The following is a 19546-nucleotide window of genomic DNA, read 5'->3' as shown; positions in this document are numbered from 1 at the left end:
ATATGGTGTGGCTGAAAATGCAGAAAACACACAATATTAAAAATGACACATATCTCTGATCTGAAGAAATACCCTAAGAGATTAACACTAAGGTGCGAGACTGGTCACACGTCAGTTGACTGAAAACTAAATTGGGGTCACACGCTTTTTGTACTGTCCGATCTACGCCGGATGGCTAGATGCCCATCTTGTGCCTCCGGGCTAACACTGTTCAAGATCTTCCCGAATATCCAGCTACCACCGGGAGAGCAGCCTGCCTCCGCCGTCCCTGGCCGCGACAGCTCCGACCACGACTCCGCCCCCGGCCTGCTACTTGTGAGTTGCGTTGGTATTTCTCCGAGAAGGAGAGAATGATGGAGTACAATAGACATAATGTATGAAAAATTAAGGACTCTTTTAGCTAGCAAACGTTCGCTGGAAGGGGTGGCATTTGCGAACGTTTAGATGACAATTTTCATTGTACGGGGGTTGACAATTTCTTGAGAACAACATAATTTTTTTTTCTTTAAAACTATCACCGTTTGATCTCACGTGGCAACTAAAACTGTCAGAAAAATATATTCGCTCTACCCTCTTTCCAGCTGACGCCTGTCACATAACATCACCGAAAAACTAGGACTGAAAATGTCGGTATTAAGTTTTACCTTAAGACTGTAAATTTGGTGAAAGTCGTGATCTTTTGGTGGAAATTCAAAGAATCGAATAATCTAGAACTGGGGTTTCTTTGTGGCAAAGGCATTGTGGAGTGAAAGGGAGCACTACTGCACTTTTTAAGGAGGCGTCGCGCTTTCTCACGAGTCACGACGCATCTCACTCGCTCAGGAGACGACGACCCAAGCCAAGAACAACAAGAAGAGTCTTTCCTCACTCACTCCTCGCCGTCTCCATCTCGCCCACGGTTGCGCTGCCGGCTTTGCTTGCCTGCTTTGCCTCACACCTTGTTCTCCTCGTACGCCGCACGCACGCACAGCTCACTGCTTCGAGGAGGAGGGGGAACTAGGAGGCGCATTCGCGGGTGGCATGACCGCATGAGGCCGGCTGTCGGCCCCCGCCAAGAATGAGAGGCTGGGCTACCTCTCCCACCAGCGCACCGACCCACACCGCAAGGAAGAAGACGCCGGCGAGGAGGCGAGGAGGAGGCGATGGGCAACTGCGGCACGCGGGAGGAGAATGCCGTCGTCGCCGCGCACGCGCAAGGTGCGGGCCTCTGCCTGGCCGGTTGCCTTTCTGTTTGTTGGAGATTTCTGTTTTCTAGGGCGGTTGGGGGCTGGTAGTTGCCGGGATCTCGGGCTGGTGGGTTCCAATTGCATGCAAGTTCATGGGATCTCTTTGTCGGTGCGGAATTTGCCAGAAGTTCCTTCTTGGTTATTCGGATTGGTGATTTTGGTAGCGAATTTAGTTCGACTTTTTTTTCCAGGGGCTGCTCGGATGAATTTTTATCTGCTCTACATTTTTGTCTTTCTTCTTCTTCTTCTTCTTCTTCTTCTTCTTCTTCTTCAGCAGAGATTTGGTCTTAGCGTATGCATTTGCTCAAGTTCCATCCTTTTTGGTGGAAGCCTTCATCTCCTTGGGTCTTCCTTCAAGTTTCTTCTTTTACTGTACTGATTATATATTTGTAGACCGCTGACCTGTGATTTCCTCTTTGATGCATTTGCTTGTTGAGCTGCCCTTCTCCTGTGCTTTCTTTTATCCTATCCCCTTGTTTTTCGCATCATGAATTCTGCTTGATTGGCTTCATTAGGGACATCTCCTTGCCATCTGCAGTTGGGGTGCCCCCACCCCAGTGTTTACTCTCTTCGGTTTTCTGCAGAATAAAATCATGATCCTGCAAGTTGAATTAACATAATCTCTTGTACTAGTAGTACCTACTTGAATCGTGTGAGCAATTTGAAGATTGTTTTTCGGTTTATTGCCTGCAACCTTGCAGTAGATCTGGTCCACTGGTCCTAACATGTTTACCCTTGCTCGTGTAAAACTTATACTGTCTATTAAAATTTCTTGTGAACTTTCTTTTCATACATGTATAATAACACCTTGCAAACCTGTCTTTATTTCTCACTCTTGTTGTTGCTATGACATGTCTTCAGTTCAGCAGCTGCACTTGCTGCAACATTCTGCCAAGAATGCTCTTGCAGATAGGAAGCACAACCGGACCTTTTCAGACATAAGTGATCCTTCAACGCCTGGCAAGATTGAAGATACCAAGGACATTTCCATATACAACAATGTGATTGCCTTCACATTGTTTGAGCTTGAAACAATCACAAAGAGCTTTCGTGCCGCTTATGTTCTTGGTGAAGGAGGCTTTGGGACTGTTTACAAGGGTTATATAGACGAGAATGTCCGGGTTGGCCTGAAATCGCTGCCTGTTGCTGTCAAGGTGCTCAACAAAGATGGACATCAAGGACACAGGGAATGGCTTGTGAGTCACCAAATTGTTCAGTATTTTCCACGATCTATAGTGTTTATTGTGTGCATGGACATCCATAAATTTTATACTTATACCAGAACTTTGATATATCCTAGTTATGCATGCAGTCTTGTGAAATCTGCAGATGCTATGTATCTGTGGTTCATGCAGTCATGCTCATGTGTCTAATAAGCATCCTTGCAATGAAAACACACATTGAGGACTATATACAAAATTTGATTACTTAATCTGAATAACCCTTGGTGAGTTTAAATTGTAGTAAAAACACTTTATGCTGGGTATCCATTATGATCAAAATGTGGGAAGTTGATAAGATGGTAAAGGTCATTAGTATCTATCTCGTGTAATTGACATAATTATGTACTTGGTGTGCTGAGACAAGCAATATCACCAATCAAAGAGACTTAACTTCGTATGTTAATGTGAATGACTGCTAAGATAATGCTATTAAACTTGTTTCGGAATTATTATTTTTGCATACTGTCATTACCCTGTTAAGTCAGTACTTTGCTGAAGTTCTCATTTTGCTAATGAGTTGTCAATATGTTTCGTTGTTAACTCATTCTCTGTTTCGTGGTCAGACCGAGGTTAATTTCCTGGGGCAGCTAAGGCATCCAAATCTAGTAAAGTTGATTGGATATTGCTGTGAAGATGATCACCGGCTGCTTGTCTACGAGTTCATGTTTCGAGGAAGTCTAGAAAATCATTTATTTCGAAGTAATACTTCTCTTACTGTTAGCAACTTCTCTCGCACAATATGTTTACTCATTTTCTCGCCTCTCTTTTCTTGAATGCCATCTTCACTGATAAGAAAACCTTAAGCTGATCATAAAATGCTCAATAAAATTTATGTGCTTTTCAACTAAGCATTGTCGGTGCAACACCTCTTTGTCTGCCATATAGCTAGACATGTTCTTTCTTTCTGCCGGGATCTAAAGTAGGTGCCTTGGCATCTTCTATCAACTTTGTACTATTTTGCAAATGATTAGTAGCGGGATTAATTCAGGCAAAATTTCATTTCAACCTAAACTTTGTAGGGCTTAAAATTTTCACCCCAGAGATTATCCAGTAAATGGTATCTTTTGTTTTTGAACTGAGTACAATTTGGTCTGTTATTTGAATGTACTATTGTTGGAAATTGTACTTAGGAGATATATACTCCCTCTACCAAAATACTTGTAGTTGGGGAAAGTTGTACTAGTTTCTACAATCTTGTTAAAACTGACATGTTAATCATCCCAACTTTTCTGACTTCCTCATAGTTTAGCAACTTGAACAAGTCTTCACTTAAACATTCTGGTTTGCTTGGTTGTGGATGGTAAGCCAATTGGGTGGCACTTGGCAGTCTTTCTGGTTCCCAATTGGAGTCTGAATCTAGGACCTGTAAATATTATCATTATGAGATACAAGCATCATCATATTTTGCCCCACCCGTTGTTATGCATTCCTTCTGCATGTTACGGTGGAAGTTTGCATTATTTTGGTGCATTTATAAATGAAACTATATGCATATATTGATTAGTTAAGGCATATGCACTATACTAATCAACTATATTTGTACTTATGTGTTGGAGTAAACTTGTATTGGTTAGGAAAGAAATTTTGCTAACCACATATCTTGTTTTTTTCTTCTCTGTCAGAGACAGCATCCCCTTTACCCTGGGCTACTAGGATGTCTATAGCTTTGGGAGCTGCCAAAGGGTTGGCTTGCCTCCACAATGCTCAAAGGCCTGTTATCTACAGAGATTTCAAGACCTCGAACATTCTGCTAGACTCTGTTGAGTGATTACTTGCGCATGCCTTGTTTGTTTTCAGTTCTACGCATAACCATCAGGAATAATTATATGATTCACATAATGACATTTATCTTTGATTTGAATTGACACAGGATTATACTGCCAAGCTGTCTGACTTTGGCCTGGCAAAAGCTGGACCAGAAGGTGATGAGACCCATGTATCGACGAGAGTGATGGGAACATATGGTTATGCTGCCCCTGAATATGTGATGACCGGTACTGTCCTCATTTTGTAAATTTCCTTTGGAGTAACTAATTTTCTTAGAAGACACCGATTCCATTTTGTCCAGTCACAGAAGTACCATTTCTACTGCATGAGCTGAAACCACACATCATTTGCTCGACATAGGAGTATCATTAGCAGAATCTGACGGTGAATTGTTTGCATGTATCTGCCTAATATGAGCAGGCCACTTGACTGCTAGAAGCGACGTCTACAGCTTTGGCGTCGTCCTTCTGGAGCTGCTCACAGGGCGCAAGTCCATCGACAAGTCACGGTCCAGCAGGGAGCACAGCTTGGTGGACTGGGCCTGCCCCAAGCTGAATGACAAGAGGAGGCTTCTCCAGATCATCGACCCGAGGCTGGAGGGGCAGTACTCAGTCAGAGCAGCTCACAAGGCTTGCAGCCTGGCATACTACTGCCTGAGCCAGAACCCCAAGGCGAGGCCGTTGATGAGCGACGTGGTGGAGACCCTTGAGCCACTGCAGTTGCAGGGCAGCGATGCAAGCTTTCAGTCCATCCATGTCCCTGACTACAGGATTCACCGTAGGCTAACGGGGAACAATGTCCACTACAGGGCCATCCCAAACCCGAAATGCGCCCCGGCTGCCGTCCCGGCGTGCAGGGTGCGGTGAGAGCCGAGCCTCCTTCGTTCATGTTGCCTGGAGTTAAAGGAAATAGGTTCAGTTATAAATTTGCAAGCCGTGGATTGCGCGTTTCGTGGGTGTGTGTGGGTGCACTTGTGCCGTGCGTATTTTCTTGTTTTGCATGGTTTGTAAATCTGATCCGCGTGCTGCTGCTGCTGCTGCTTGTAAGGCCCTCTAGTTTTCTCACTGTGGTCTTATGTGGTGCTGATAAGACAGAGTGAGCCCTTGCCGAAAACCAGCAGGGTTTAGCCCTAGAAATGAACTGCTGAGCTCTTATGTTGATATGGTGAAATGGAGGTCAACTTTACTTTATGAAGTGAAACTTCCTTTCCAGGGAGTGAATTAGTATGTGGAATGGCTTCATAAGTTTTCTGTTTCTTCAGATTGTGCATGCTACACATTCTCATGCTACAATGATGAGGACACCTTGATCTCTGCTTGCTAGGGCAGTGTCCCTGAGTCGGAAACCTAAAGCGCCGCCGCCAACCCCTCATCTCCACCCTCCCTCTCTCACCGTCGCCGGAGAAGGCGAAGCCCTGCGGCGAACGTTGGCAGCAACGCCTCTTCAGGTTGGTCTGGCCGGCGTTTGGTGGTGTTGGGTTGGCCTTCCCTCCTGTATGCTTCGAGGGAAACTTCAAATCTAGGTTCCTGGATCGGACGATCGCGACCCTTTTGGCACCGTTTCCCTCCTTTGGAGGCTTCGTATTTGGAGTTGGCCGGCTGAGGAGATCTGTGTGGCAACAATGAGGATTGTGAGCAAAGTTGGGTCGCTGCGTGTCCTCCTGAGAGCATCTCCAGCCGTTGGCCCCTCAGCGAGCGCGTAAAATCGCCGTCAGGGGGCGAGCCGGCGCAAAAAATCGGTCTGGGGACGAGTGGGTTCCCAGTCGCCGACCCCAGGGTCGCTCCCAGACGCCGTTTGTGTTAAAAAAAAGTGTTTGGCAAAGTTCGGCTAAAATTCGGCAAACTGGGCATATATTAGACATGTTCGACATTTTACATAGCAAATTTATTTTAAAAAAGGCTGAAACTACAATTACGGACCGAAGAAGTCGCTGAGCGCGACGAAGTCGCCGCAGTCGCCGCCATCCTCGCCGTCGGCGGCGGCGGCCTTCTCCTCCTTGACGCGGCCGCCCCTGCTGGACCCCTGCCCGACGCCGCCATGGTGGACCGGTGGCGGTGGCGGCGCGTCATCGTCATCGCTGTCGTCGAGGACGACGACGCCTCCTTCGCCGCGGCCCCGGCGCCGATGTTCGAAGTGCTCTAGGGCGCGACACTTGCGCTCCATCTCCATCTGCAGCCAGTCACCGCGCCCCCATTTCAGGACCGCCGCCTCGTCGAGCTCCCCGGCGTCATGCTTCGTCTTCACGGCGGGGAGCCCCGGCTCCGTTTTCACGGTCGCAAGCCCTCGCTCCGCTTCGGTTTGACGAAGCGCGAAGGAGCCGAGGAGGAGGCGCACCGGCCGCCCTCATTTATGAAGATGCCGGCGCACGAGCGGCGTCTCCGCTGCGGGCTCGGCCTTGACGCCGAACACAGCCGGTGAGCCGGAGGAGTGGGAAGAAGAACGGGAGGAGGAGTGGAAGGAGGAAGTTGAGGAGGAGCCGAACCTCCTGGGCATCCATTGCCCGGCGCGCCGGCGGTGGACCGGGGCGGCCGCCGCGGCAGGGTATGCCAGCGGCGGGTCGTTGTCGCCCTCGAGGTGCTCCAGCACGTCCTGGAGCGTGCGGCTGGGGGTGCCCCACCATACGCGGCACCCCTCGCTGTTCTTGACGCCGCCCACCACCGACGCCGCATTGGTGAACGCCAGCCTTTGCTCCTGGCGGTGCTGGAAGTACGCTGCCCACGACGCGTGGTTGTCGGCGTCGTACTGGGGGAGGGTGCGCTGCTCCTCTGTCAGGGAGGCTCGCACGCGGTCCACCTCGGCGGCGAAGTAGGCGGAGCGCGCCTCGACGTCGGGCACCGGGGGAATGGGCACACCCCCGTTGCTAAGCCTCCACCCCGTCGGCCCGACGCGCATGTCCGGTATTGCCGGGATGTTCGCCTCGAAGAGTAGCCACGCCTCCCACTCGTGGAGCGAGCGGCGGCCGAAGCCATTGGTCGTCGCCGCATCGCCAAGGAATCGCGCGGCCATCGGGCTTGGGAGAGAGGGAGAGGGAGGGAAGAAGCGGCGGCGCACGGGGGGGGGGAGGGAGGGAGAGCCCGGCGGCGGTTGTGGGCTGGTGTGGTGTGGCCAGAGGCGAGGGAGGCCACCGGCTTATATAGCCTGCGTCGTGTGTACGCGTGGTGGGAGGGAAGGCGTCGCCGTGCCGCCCGTGACGCGCTGCCCGTGAGGAATCAATGGCAAGGCTGACCGGTGGCAACCTTGCCATTGATTCCACGCGGGAAACCGAGGCGTTCTGATGACGACGAGGCGCGTGTCGCTGACTCGGCAGGCCCGCGGCTCTTTAGTGCCAAAACCGCTTGCCCCGGCGCCCCCGGGCGCCCCCCTAGCGCGCTGGGTTTGGTCTAGGTCTGCCGGCGCTGATTTCGGCCCAAGCCGGCAAAAACGGGCTCCTGGGGGCGCGACTGGGCCGTTTTTTCGGCGCCGGCGCGAAAAAATCGCCTGGGGGGCCGTGTTGGGGGCGCGGCTGGAGATGCTCTGATGCCATTGTTTCAAGGGGCTTGTTGGGTGTCTTTGTTGTTTCTAGCACTATGGCAAGAATGACCAATGAAGGTTGGTTTGGTTGGCGACGCTCTCCGGTTGGTCCGTTGGACTAGGTCAATGCAAGGATTGCGACTTTATCATGGGAAGCTTGTCGGCAAAAACGGGAGTTGCTTAGTCCTCTGGGCTTTTGGTTGGCTCTTTGGCATAGGCCGACAGATTTCATGTGACATTTGCTTGGTGGGGTCTTGATAGGTTGTCCACGATGAAGTCGGAGTCGCTTGTTCGGGAGAAGTGACGACGATGACATTGTAGGCAACCTTAATAGTGTCCTCTTCTTGGCGGTGTATGTGGGTCTTGTGAGTACTGAAGTCAACCGATATGCCATTTTTTGTTCTGTAAATTAATCGGTCAACTCTTTTCTACCTTTTTAATTGATCGAAGCCATCAGAAACACAGCTTTAAAAGAAAGGACACCTTCAATCTCAATTTTTTTTGGGAGGTTCCTTCTGGTTAAAGTAATTGAAGTTCTAGGTTTGTCCTAAATGAAACTTCATTACGTTTCCATTAAGCTTTACTGTCTACTACAATAAGTTGTGCCCGACTCCGGCGATGGAGGGATGATGACGGCGGCGTGCCTTCGGCTCGCTTCAGTGCTTGTAGTCGTCGCTAGATGGTCTACGGATCTGGATGTAATTTTTATTTCTGGTGTTCGTTGTACTGCCATGATTGAAGATAATGAAGGAAATATGCCCTAGAGGAAATAATAAAGTTATTATTTATTTCCTCATATCATGATAAATGTTTATTATTCATGCTAGAATTGTATTAACCGGAAACATAATACATGTGTGAATACATAGACAAACATAGTGTCACTAGTATGCCTCTACTTGACTAGCTCGTTGATCAAAGATGGTTGTGTTTCCTAGCCGTAGACATAAGTTTTCATTTGATTAACGGGATCACATCATTAGGAGAATGATGTGATTGACTTGATCCATCCCGTTAGCTTAGCACTTGATCGTTTAGTATGTTGCTATTGCTTTCTTCATGACTTATACATATTCCTATGACTATGAGATTATGCAACTCTCGTTTATCGGAGGAACACTTTATGTGCTACCAAACGTCACAACATAACTGGTGATTATAAAGGAGCTCTACAGGTGTCTCCGAAGGCACTTGTTGAGTTGGCGTATTTCGATTAGGATTTATCACTCCGATTGTCGGAGAGGTATCTTTGGGCCCTCTCGGTAATGCACATCACTATAAGCCTTGCAAGCAATGTGACTAATGAGTTAGTTGCGGGATGATGCATTACATAACGAGTAAAGAGACTTGCCGGTAACGAGATTGAACTATGTATTGAGATACCGACGATCGAATGTCGGGCAAGTAACATACCGATGACAAAGGGAACAACGTATGTTGTTATGCGGTTTGACCGATAAAGATTTTCGTAGAATATGTAGGAGCCAATATGAGCATCCAGGTTCCTCTATTGGTTATTGACCGGAAACGTGTCTCGGTCATGTCTACATAGTTCTCGAACCCATAGGGTCCGCACGCTTAAAGTTTGGTGGCGATCGGTATTATGAGTTTTTGTGTTTTGATGTACCGAAGGTAGTTCAGAGTCCCGGATATGATCAAGGACATAACGAGGAGTCTCAAAATGGTCGAGACGTAAAGATCGACATATTGGATGACTATACTCGGACACCGGAATAGTTTCGGAGGGTTTCGGGCATATACCGGAGTACCGGGGGGTTACCGGAACCCCCCCGCCCCCAGGGGGGGTTATTAGGCCTCATGGGCCCTAGTGGAGAAGAGGAGGGGCGGCCAGGGCAAGCTGCGTGCCCCCTCCCCCTCTAGTCCGAATTGGACAAGGGGGGGGGGCGCCCCCCTTTTCCTTCCTCTCTCTCCCCTCCTCCCCCTCTCCTACTCCAACAAGGAAAGGAGGAGTCCTACTCCTGGTGGGAGTAGGACTCCCCCCTTGGCGCGCCCTCCTCCTAGGCCGGCCGCCTCCCCCCTTGCTCCTTTATATTCGAGGGCAGGGGGCATCTCTATACACAACAATTGATCATTGATCTCTTAGCCGTGTGCGATGCCCCCCCACCATATTCCACCTCGGTACGTAGCGGTGCTTAGGCGAACCCCTGCGTCGGTAGCATCATCGACATCATCATCACGCCGTCGTGCTGACGGAACTCTCCCGCAAATCTCTACTGGATCGGAGTTCGTGGGGCGTCATCGAGCTGAACGTGTGCTGAACTCGGAGGTGCCGTACATTTGGTACTTGATCGGTCGGATCGTGAAGACGTACGACTACATTAACCGCGTTGTGCTAATGCTTCCGCTTTCGGTCTACGAGGGTACATGGACAACACTCTCCCCTCTCGTTGCTGTGCATCACCATGATCTTGCGTGTGCGTAGGATTTTTTTTGAAATTACTACGTTCCCCAACAGATGAATAGATTGAAAGTTTTCCCGCAAAAGAAAGAAGCTTATATTAAAATATATTAACATCTACACACCAAATTTTCTTCATTCGATTCATTGTAAAATACATTTTCATTTTTTTTAAAAAGGGAATATATTAATATCGCAAAGATACCAATTATACCCAGTCTCTGCACCTACAAGATGTCACAAGACATCCAGGATGCACACAACCAAAGAAAAAAAAGGAAAAACAAAGGCCCCGCCACAACGATCAACTCCTCTCAGCAGTAGCACACCAACCACCAACAAATACAACACCCAAAAAACATAAGAGGTCTCCAAAAGCAACGCCTTCAAGAAGGGAACAGCGCACAAGCGCCGTCGTTGCCCAATCCAAGATCTAAGGTTTTCACCTTGAAGGTAGTCCGAACTCTCAAAACAATTCCTTCAGCAAGGCAATTGCCATGCACAACCAATGAAGGTCAGACCTTAGGTTTTCACCCTGAAAGTCACGACTCAGCACCCAAAGAGCACCACCAAAAATGAAATACTGCAATGCTATCGTCCCGACTTATCAGTGCTGCTTCTAAGAGTTATCAAACACCTGGTTGACTCCATCGCCACCAAGGCACTGTTCGACTAACTGATCCTCCGATCTCAGCCACCATGACCTTCTCCATCGCCGTCTATTCCATGGAAATCGAGAGGCCGACATGCCCCATGGTATCAACAAACTCCAGAGCTTCGTGATGCCCCCTCAGAACCTCGTAGGCTGATCTGGACATGCACGACCGGATACTGTCCGATCCAGATCTCCTGGGCAAGACCACTGTTAACAGTTTCGGAACCCGTCAATGACCAGATGGGGGCGATCATGCCGAACGTTGTTGTGATGCAAGCAGAGCACGAGGACCGCCACCTTTATTCACGGCAATAGGCCCCCACGCCGCCCCGAACTAGCCTGCCGCCGCCTGGCTAGCCACCATCAGCAACACCAGGGTGCCTACCCGACGCCGTCAGTCCCCTAATCGCACCACCGTAGCCGATGTCAGATCTGACGATAACCGAGATCCATGGCCACCACCTCCGCCGGCATCCGGCAAAGAGCAGCGGGCACGTCGGATGCCCGCGCGATACGCCGGAGCCGAGCCCGGCCGCCATATCATCGCAACGCGGTGCCTGCACATGGATCAAAGCACGCCGACTAGATCCGTAGTGGTGGAGAGCAGCCCGTGCCCATCACGTCCACAAGAGCACCCGCGCGACACTGGTCGCAGGACCGAAGCGCTCGAGGAGCTGCCGCCGGCGTCACTCGGGACGAAGGTATGACGATGTGAGGGGGGAAACGCCCGCCGCCACGATACCAGAGCGCGGTGCAGCTTCACCGGCCGGCTATCCGACGGCGGCACGGCGTGAGGCAGAGAAGAGGGGGGCGGGCGAAGGTGGCCGGTGTTTTCCCCCGAGTTGCCAAATGCGGGTGATGCGGGGGCGGCGCCTGGGTCTTCCGCCTCGTGGTTTTCATATATTGTAGAATTTTATATAGGTTTTTCATAGAGTTGGTCAAACTTAAATAAAAGTTAGATAGAGCTTCAACTGTTTTGTGTGGAAGTAGCTTCTCTCGGTTTTTGACTGTTCACACAAAAGCAACCCAGACGGGCTCCTCAAACGGGCCTCAAACGCTCAGGCTGACCGACACACCTCATATCTATCCCAAATCTGGGACATATATGGGGGCGCCCGGACGCGTCCGCCACGTCAGACCCGACAACCCTACCCCACCATAAATTGCACCAAATCCGCCCCCTCGACCTACCGGATCCATTTGCTCTCTCATCTCTTCTTCCTCCTTCACGACAGACGTCTCGCAGCTCCACCACCACCCTTGCTCCGCTATCGTTCCGAGCCTCTGCGCCGCCAGTACCGGCACAACTGTCCTCTGTCCCGTCCTTGCCGTCGGGGTACGTCTGGCAACTCTCGGGCCGCCCCTTGCGCTCTATGTGTTCGACACATTCTCCGACCCAGTTTTTTGTGATTTATTTGTAGGGAAAATGATGATTTTGATGTTTCATCGGACGAGGAGTATGGATCGACGAAGCTTGATCAAATGATTCAAGATGAGTTCTTCAATTCATTGTATTCAGACGAAGAAGTGGACATGATCATGCTCATGAGCATGCAAGAGGAAATGGATCGGTAAATATTCTCAACTTCAAGGACTCTATTAAAGGAAGAAGAGTGATCAATCAGAATAGGGTGTCTGGAGCACGGCTACTGCGCAAGGACTACTTTGCTCTGAAAGCAACTTTCCCGGATAATCCATGGTTTTGTCATGGTTTTCGCATGCGGAAACCATTGTTTTTGTGCATTGTGGAGGGAGTGGAGGCACATGATGACTACTTCAAGCTCATAAGGGGTTGCTGCTGCCAACTTTGTTTCTATGCTAAGTAGAAATGCACGGGTACTCTGAGGATGCTCGCAGTTGGTACTGTCACATATGTCGTTGGTGAGATGGTCCGGATGGGGGAGAGCACATGATGAAGACTATTGTCAAGTTTGCCCGCACCATGGTGCGAGTGTTTGGAGCCGAGCATCCGAGAGAACCAAATGTGCAGGACACATAAATGTTGTTGGTTATTGAAGAGGTCTGAGGGTTTTCAGGAATGCTTGGATCAATTGATTGCATGCATTGGCAATGAAAGAACTGCCCCAAAGGTTTGCGAGGAATGTATCAAGGTCATACCAAAATGGCCAACATGATACTTGCAGCAGTGATATCACATGACTTATGGATTTGGCATGCTTACTTTGGAATGCCGGGTTCTCACAACGACATCAACGTGCTTCAACGATCTCCGTGTTCAGGAGGCTTTGTAATGGGGAATCACAGTCGTGCAACTACACTGTCGGTGGTCGTGACTACAATATGGGATATTGTCTTGTCGATGGCATCTACCCTCACTGGGCGGCGTTTCTCAAGACCATATCCAAACCATATGGCAGCAAACAAAGCCACTTTGCATCAATGCAGGAAGCAACTAGGAACGATATGGAGAGGGCATTCAAAGTGCTTCAAGCTCGTTGGGGAATTGTTAGTGGAGCTGCAATGATGTGGGAATCAGAAATTTTGTGGCAGTTGATGACATATTGTGTTATTTTGCACGTTATGGCTGCCGAGGATGAGGGTGATGGTGTTGCCCAACCAAATGATTTTGAATTGCCGAGAGAAAAGTTCAAATCCCGAAAGATCAAGATGCAAATCAACTTATGAACTTCCTGCAGATGCATCAGAACCTTCGAGATCATCATGTGCATGCCCAGCTACTCAATAATCTTGTGAAACATATGTGGACCTAGAATGAAAACCAAAGAACTAATGTTTGAGTTGTGCACTTAAAATAAATTTTATATAAGAACTATCTATTTTTGGTACCAACATTTGTTATTCACGTGCGACATTGTGTACTCCCTCCGTTCCCAAATATAAGTCTTTCAAGAGATACCAACAAGTAACTCCATAAGAAGCGAAATGAGTGAATCTACACTTCAAAATATGTCTACATACATCTATACGTTGTAGTCCATTTGAAATGTCTAAAAAGACTTATATTTATTATTTAGGAACAAAAGGAGTATGATGTAGTGTATGGATTTGCATGGATTGGAAAGTCCGGATTTAATATACGTGGATGTCGGGCAGGGGCCGTCCGAGTGCGTCCTCCGACGTGACGTATCCACGGATCGTATAGGAGGCCGGATTTGTCGGCTGTAGACGCTCTAACACACCCGAAATGATCTCCTTGTAGTACATGTGGAGTTGCTGCCCTGCCAAACTCCATTTGCTCTGTTTGGATACTCTAACTCAGTTAGAGGTTAGAGTTAGATTCTAACCCTAAACTAACTCTGAACTAACTCTAACCAAAGAGGTGTTTGGATGACAGGGTTAGATGAAGCGCGGATATGGCCAAGCGCCTTCACGAACATTGTGAGAGGGAGGGAGGAATAGGACGAGAAGCTTCGAGGAAGTGTGGAGGGATCTGTTGCGGAGAGAGCGAGAGAAAAATGTGTTTTTTAGTGCTCCTGAGAAGACTAACCCAAATAAGCACCTCTTGGGTGGGTTAGATTTTTAGATGGGTTAGATGCATCTAACCCAATCTAACCCTCCTGTTCGGATACTTTTGGGTTAGTTGAGTCCAAACTAATGCAAACTAACTCTAACCCATGGATCCAAACAGACCATTGTCACTTGGCTAGTTGGCTAGTCCCCAAAAGGGTGCAGCTTGCTTATTTTCCTCTCCTTCCCAGTTTCATCCTCCACAAGCCCACAAGACAAGCATGGCGCACCACGTGCCATCCAACTCTCTCATACTTCTCCTGGTCCTCGCCTCCATCCAAGCCGGCAGAGGTGCGACGTCGCGTCCATCGCCGGCCCCGGCGGGATACGTGCCGGTTCGCGCCGTGGTGTACCGATCGGTGGCGCTCCCGGCCGCGAGGGTAGCCGCCGCCGGGGACGAGGCGCCGGGCGGAGGAAGGTACGAGCCGTTCCAGCTGTGCATGGGGTGCCGGTGCTGCGCGGCGGCAGGGAGCGGCAGCAACGCCAGCGCGAGCAGCTCATGCGTGGACACGCGGTGCTGCTACGCCATCGACTGCAACGTCCCCGGCAAGCCCTTCGGCGTCTGCGCCTTCTCCCCACGCACATGCGGCTGCGGCGCCGACGCCGGCGCCGGCAACAACTGCACCGCCACCTAGGGACACCGATCGCCCTCGTCACCGATCGTCCTCATCAACCTGCTAGCTGTTTTCGACATGCTATTACTTTTACTTCGATTTGGAAAAAGGTTATATGCCTACCAAATGGCACTGCAGATATAGCTCACGATTTGTTTTTCATTTCTTTGTACTACCGATGTCAATTCTTTTGGGTACTGTCGAAATAATTTCTACTCGTCTCTAGAGAGTTGGCAGCAGTTGTATTTGACCGATTTTGCCCCCTTCCCTTTTCTGCCGAACAAAAATTTCGTTGTTGACTCGTTGCAAAGCATCGCAAGATAGACAGGTACCAGTACCTAACCTTCACTTTCCAAAGCACTGACTCTTGCACGCACCCAAGAAAAAAAGTTGCTCTGACTATGACTGCACTTAGATGCCAATACGAGCATATATGAAGCATCCGTCAATAATTGTGCAATCGTGCATGGTCCGTCATTTGATGCCAAGTGGCACGACGACATATGCACCAAATCTCCCATCAAATGCCAATAAGCTCTGGCTAGCACTCAAGCCTCCCTCTGCTTTTTCCAATCAAATATCAAATCTTTTCCTTTCCTTTATTATCCAAAACCAAAATCAATGGGGAAATAAATTTGATTGGCACGTAAGGGAGAATAACCAGCCCAATAGTATATTCTTACGAGTTACGACGAACAAGTGATCTCCCGATACCACTACATCAGATGTGCGATATATTCTTACGATGAAGCAATACCACCACATCAGATTTGGACTGGACGCTACCAGGTCCGTGGAGAATAAGAACCACAACGCGCAATCAAGGACAAGCAGTCACAAGGCTTATTTAGGCAAGAGTGGCAGTGGATGAAAATTAGAGTTCATCAGAAAAGAGCGAGGTACTCGGTGGCCTCATGAGCCATTTCTTCCATGCTTCTATCTTTTCTTTCGACATCTAGGTCAAGCTTCTCCTTCATTTCCTTCTCTTTCACTTTCACGTCAGTCTGTTACAAGGCAAAATGACAAGCCTTATGTCAGAATCAACCAGAAAAGAAAACTGGATCAGATAATATCAACGGAACACCAAGGTCATTTTACCGCATCATATATTTCATCGTTTTTCTCGAAATCTCCTTTCTTCCTGGGGATGACGTGGATGTGGACATGGGCAACTGTTTGGCCAGCCTGAGGACCATCCTGATAAGTACAAATAGCTATAATTCAGCAGCTGCTCCTTCCGCCATTGATTATTGTGACTTTGTAAGGCAAAGGTGAACAAAGTAACCAAAGGAAAAAACCACAGTAGTCAAATGTAACTTATTCCACAGCTAACACATTCTATTTTGTTGTGTACCACACAACAGGAAAATCAATAAGGTGAACCCCTTTAAATTGTGCTACCTCTGTTCCTAAATATAAGACGTTTTGGTAGTTCAAATTGAACTGGCAAAACATCTTATACTCCCTCCGTCCGAAAATACTTGTCGGAGAAATGCATGAATCTGGATGTATTTTAGTTATAGATACATCCAATTTTATCCATTTCTCCGACAAGTATTTTGGGACGGAGGGAGTATTTGTGAACGGAGGGAGTAGAAACAAACTACATAAAATTTGGACGCTGAGCTATTCATCACATAGATATAGACTTTACCTGAATCGCGAATGTGATGGAAGAAGCTTTGTGGTACTGCTCGAGCTTTGCACCAACTTCTTTTGCAGTTACCCACAAATCACTAGTCTCATCAGAACTTAGATCAGCAAATCGTTTCACCACGCGTTTGGGGCACACGAGGACATGTGTGTATTGTCAAGGTAAAATAGTATATACCATAAAACATGTGTTCTCATCATATGAAACTTTAAACTGTAATAGATGCTAAACTCCAAATTATAAATGTTGTGAACAGCTGAATGGCAGGGAAAAAAAAGACAATGGGGTATTACCTCAAGTAAAAGTTATATACCAAAGAAGTGCATATATCAGTATGAATAGGTTGCACACTGGAACTAACTGCTGCATACAACTCAACCATAAGAAGATGAAGATCAATTGGTTGGGATGACATGACATTTAATATTATTACTTTTGAAGAATTAATGACGGATGTTTCAATCACTTTTTATAAGCCACTCACATACATGAAACCAGATTCTAGTATCGACATCCTTGATATATCGATTTTATTTATATATCAATGCAAAAGACTATGAAAATATGCGGCAATATATTCTCCAATTGATAACAAAAACCAGTCATCCTTTTTTGTTAGAAGTGTTTGGACTGTATCCATGAGATTTAGCAGGCATAAACAAGCAAGTGAATCAAAGTAATCGATAGTATGACAAAACCAGGAGACCCCATCCAGGCATGTCCTCATTAGCACTCTCATAACTCTAAACCACAGAAACGTCTTTGCCAAATCAAAGGATATGACCTGCAGAGTAAGATTGACATAGATAAATACAAAATAGCAGCCAGAAGTACAAAAGATACAAATCTAAAATTACAAATCGCCATCGTACAAAATGGTAACAGAAACAAATCCACCATTCATGAACATGGTGATTTGTACATAAGAGTCGAATGTGATTGAATGGAATGGATTTTCAATTGTCCAAACAGATAACTTAAATGGATTATATGTGCAAGAACTACATAGGAAGGCACGAATAGGAAAGCATGCATTGCAGGATCCGGAGATTGATGACTAGGAACCCTGTGCCGATAAAACAAAACAAGGCACCGTGAGAGGGATGCATAGCATTCTCTTAAGCAAAGAAAAAAGCTTGACTGCAGAGTACTTAGTCTAATGTTTATGCTTCGGAGAAGGGGATCCATGTGCCCAAAAATAAAGAATGAAACCCGTTCCGCTACTTGTTTCTCCCAGGTTAACGTTGATGCTAAAGAACTGCAGAAGATCTCCATTCTCGAAGCTGGGCATAACTCCCCGAAATAAACGAAATTGGGATCTAATCTATCTAACACGATCTAGTGTGTTAAAATTATTTTCATGGTGGTCTGAAGAGTGAATTTCTCATCTATCATCTGGTCTACACAAAAAATCTGATGTGCCATTAGCCGCATTCGCAAGGGCGGGCTAATTTTTCTAAGCATGTGTCACATGCTCATGCGATTCATCGAGATATATAAGCGTCCTAGCGTGATTCTAAGTCAGGAGCGGCAGACTGGCATTGAATAGTTACAGCAAACAAAACCCTAGAGGCGAGGCAAGGGAAAGGGGCGAATAGGGCGTCAAGACTACCAGGGAGGAGGGGGCGGAGGTTGACCATGGCGTAGGAGAGGGGCGTGGCGTGGAAGACCTCCCTCGCGTCGATCTTATACGGCCCGAACTTGTACAGCGGCGGCTCTTCCATCCTCGAGGGCAGCGCGGAGGTGGGAGCGGGGAAGACGGGGAGAAGACGGAGCACGGAAGGTCGGAAGCGGACGCAGGCAGCAAGGAGCCCGCGGCGGCGGGGAGATTGGGGAGACCGGGAGAGGGCGGAGAGCGCAAGGAGCAGCAGCACTACAGCCGGCCGAGAGCAACAACAGCGAGTTTTATTACTTTTTTTCAGAACAGCGAGTTTTTTTGTTTTTTTTTTTGAGGGAGGGAGTTTTTTTAGATGCATAGCCAGTAATCACCACTACTATCAAACAATCAAACAAAAACAAGAACTTTCTTACGTGCACCCCGTAATTAGCCCCACAACACCGTACGACCCAGCCAACACCACACGATTAGTCCCACTAAACTTAATCTAACGGCTGGCCTTAACTTGATCCATTTTCTATGTGCACTTAGTAATTTAAATTAACTGACCGTACTCCACCGCGGAGGAAAATATGTAATTCCACGACCCGCATCACCCTAATCACGCGACGCGAAAATAGGAAACTAATCGCCCGAGCACATGATGCATCCCGCTGCCTGTTGGGACGCGAGCGGCCGCCGCACGGACGAACCGCGGCCGATCCGCCTACCCCTCAGTCCCTCACCCACGCCCAATCTTCCCGGCGCAGACACCACTCTCCTCCACCTTCAACATCCTGCTGGAGGTTGCCGTCCTCAGCCACGGGTTTAGCCCCTTCTCTCGCTGTGGACAGGAGGCGTCGACTGCGGCTCCATGTTGAGTAAATTGCACAGAAGTACCACAATTGGGCATTGGAAGCAGATTTGTACCAAGATTGATATTTTTACGTGTCAGTACCAAGATCGGGGCGAGCCGTTGCAAAAAAGACTAAAAGTGTGTTTTATACGTATTGACAGATAAACTGATCGGTTGGGCCCGCCGTCAGGCGCCACGCTGGCCAGTGCGCGCATGCCCGCGCGCTGACTACGCGCTGACTAGGACGAGGCCGGCTCACACCGTTATAGTCGCGGCTGTGCGACCGAGCCAGATCCCGACCCAACCCCGCTCGCCTTCCTCTTCCTTTCTTCCTGCTCTCTGCGTCGCCGTCGCCTGCGCCCGCCACCGCCGGCTGCCACACCACACCGCCGCAGCCATGGTTCTGGAAGACGAGAGCAGCGATGACAACTCAAGCCTCTCGTACATGTACTCCGAAACCTCCATCGATGGCCTGAACCAGGTTAGTTACTCCATTGGAGCTAGGGTTAGGGTTAGGTTTAGGAATTTTGGGGATT

At 48.5% G+C, this 19546-nt stretch overlaps 3 protein-coding genes across 3 annotated transcripts; 2 read left to right on the top strand and 1 right to left on the bottom strand.

The window, feature by feature from the left end:
• The first annotated feature begins 790 nt into the window (after window positions 1–790).
• On the top strand, window positions 791–5406 carry LOC123091564 (probable serine/threonine-protein kinase PBL8). Its single transcript, XM_044513095.1, has 6 exons — window positions 791–1197; window positions 2088–2422; window positions 3013–3148; window positions 4072–4208; window positions 4320–4443; window positions 4637–5406. The coding sequence occupies exons 1-6, from the start codon at window positions 1143–1145 to the stop codon at window positions 5080–5082; spliced, it is 1233 nt and encodes a 410-aa protein (XP_044369030.1). The 5' UTR covers window positions 791–1142; the 3' UTR covers window positions 5083–5406.
• Window positions 5407–14414: 9008 nt separating this feature from the next.
• LOC123091563 (uncharacterized) lies at window positions 14415–15130 on the top strand. The gene has a single exon (XM_044513094.1). The coding sequence runs from the start codon at window positions 14511–14513 to the stop codon at window positions 14922–14924; it is 414 nt and encodes a 137-aa protein (XP_044369029.1). The 5' UTR covers window positions 14415–14510; the 3' UTR covers window positions 14925–15130.
• A 351-nt stretch (window positions 15131–15481) lies between these two features.
• Window positions 15482–18465, bottom strand: LOC123091561 (bifunctional bis(5'-adenosyl)-triphosphatase/adenylylsulfatase FHIT). The gene is made up of 4 exons (XM_044513093.1): window positions 18168–18465; window positions 16558–16704; window positions 16002–16100; window positions 15482–15907 (listed from the first exon to the last, which is right to left on the bottom strand). Exons 1-4 carry the CDS (start codon window positions 18279–18281, stop codon window positions 15788–15790), a joined length of 480 nt encoding a protein of 159 aa, XP_044369028.1. The 5' UTR covers window positions 18282–18465; the 3' UTR covers window positions 15482–15787.
• Window positions 18466–19546: the final 1081 nt, after the last annotated feature.

Source organism: Triticum aestivum, chromosome 4B (assembly GCF_018294505.1).
Source record: "Triticum aestivum cultivar Chinese Spring chromosome 4B, IWGSC CS RefSeq v2.1, whole genome shotgun sequence".
In the NCBI taxonomy this organism is placed as follows: Eukaryota; Viridiplantae; Streptophyta; class Magnoliopsida; order Poales; family Poaceae; genus Triticum; species Triticum aestivum.
This window is presented reverse-complemented; position numbering and strand designations above follow the sequence as displayed.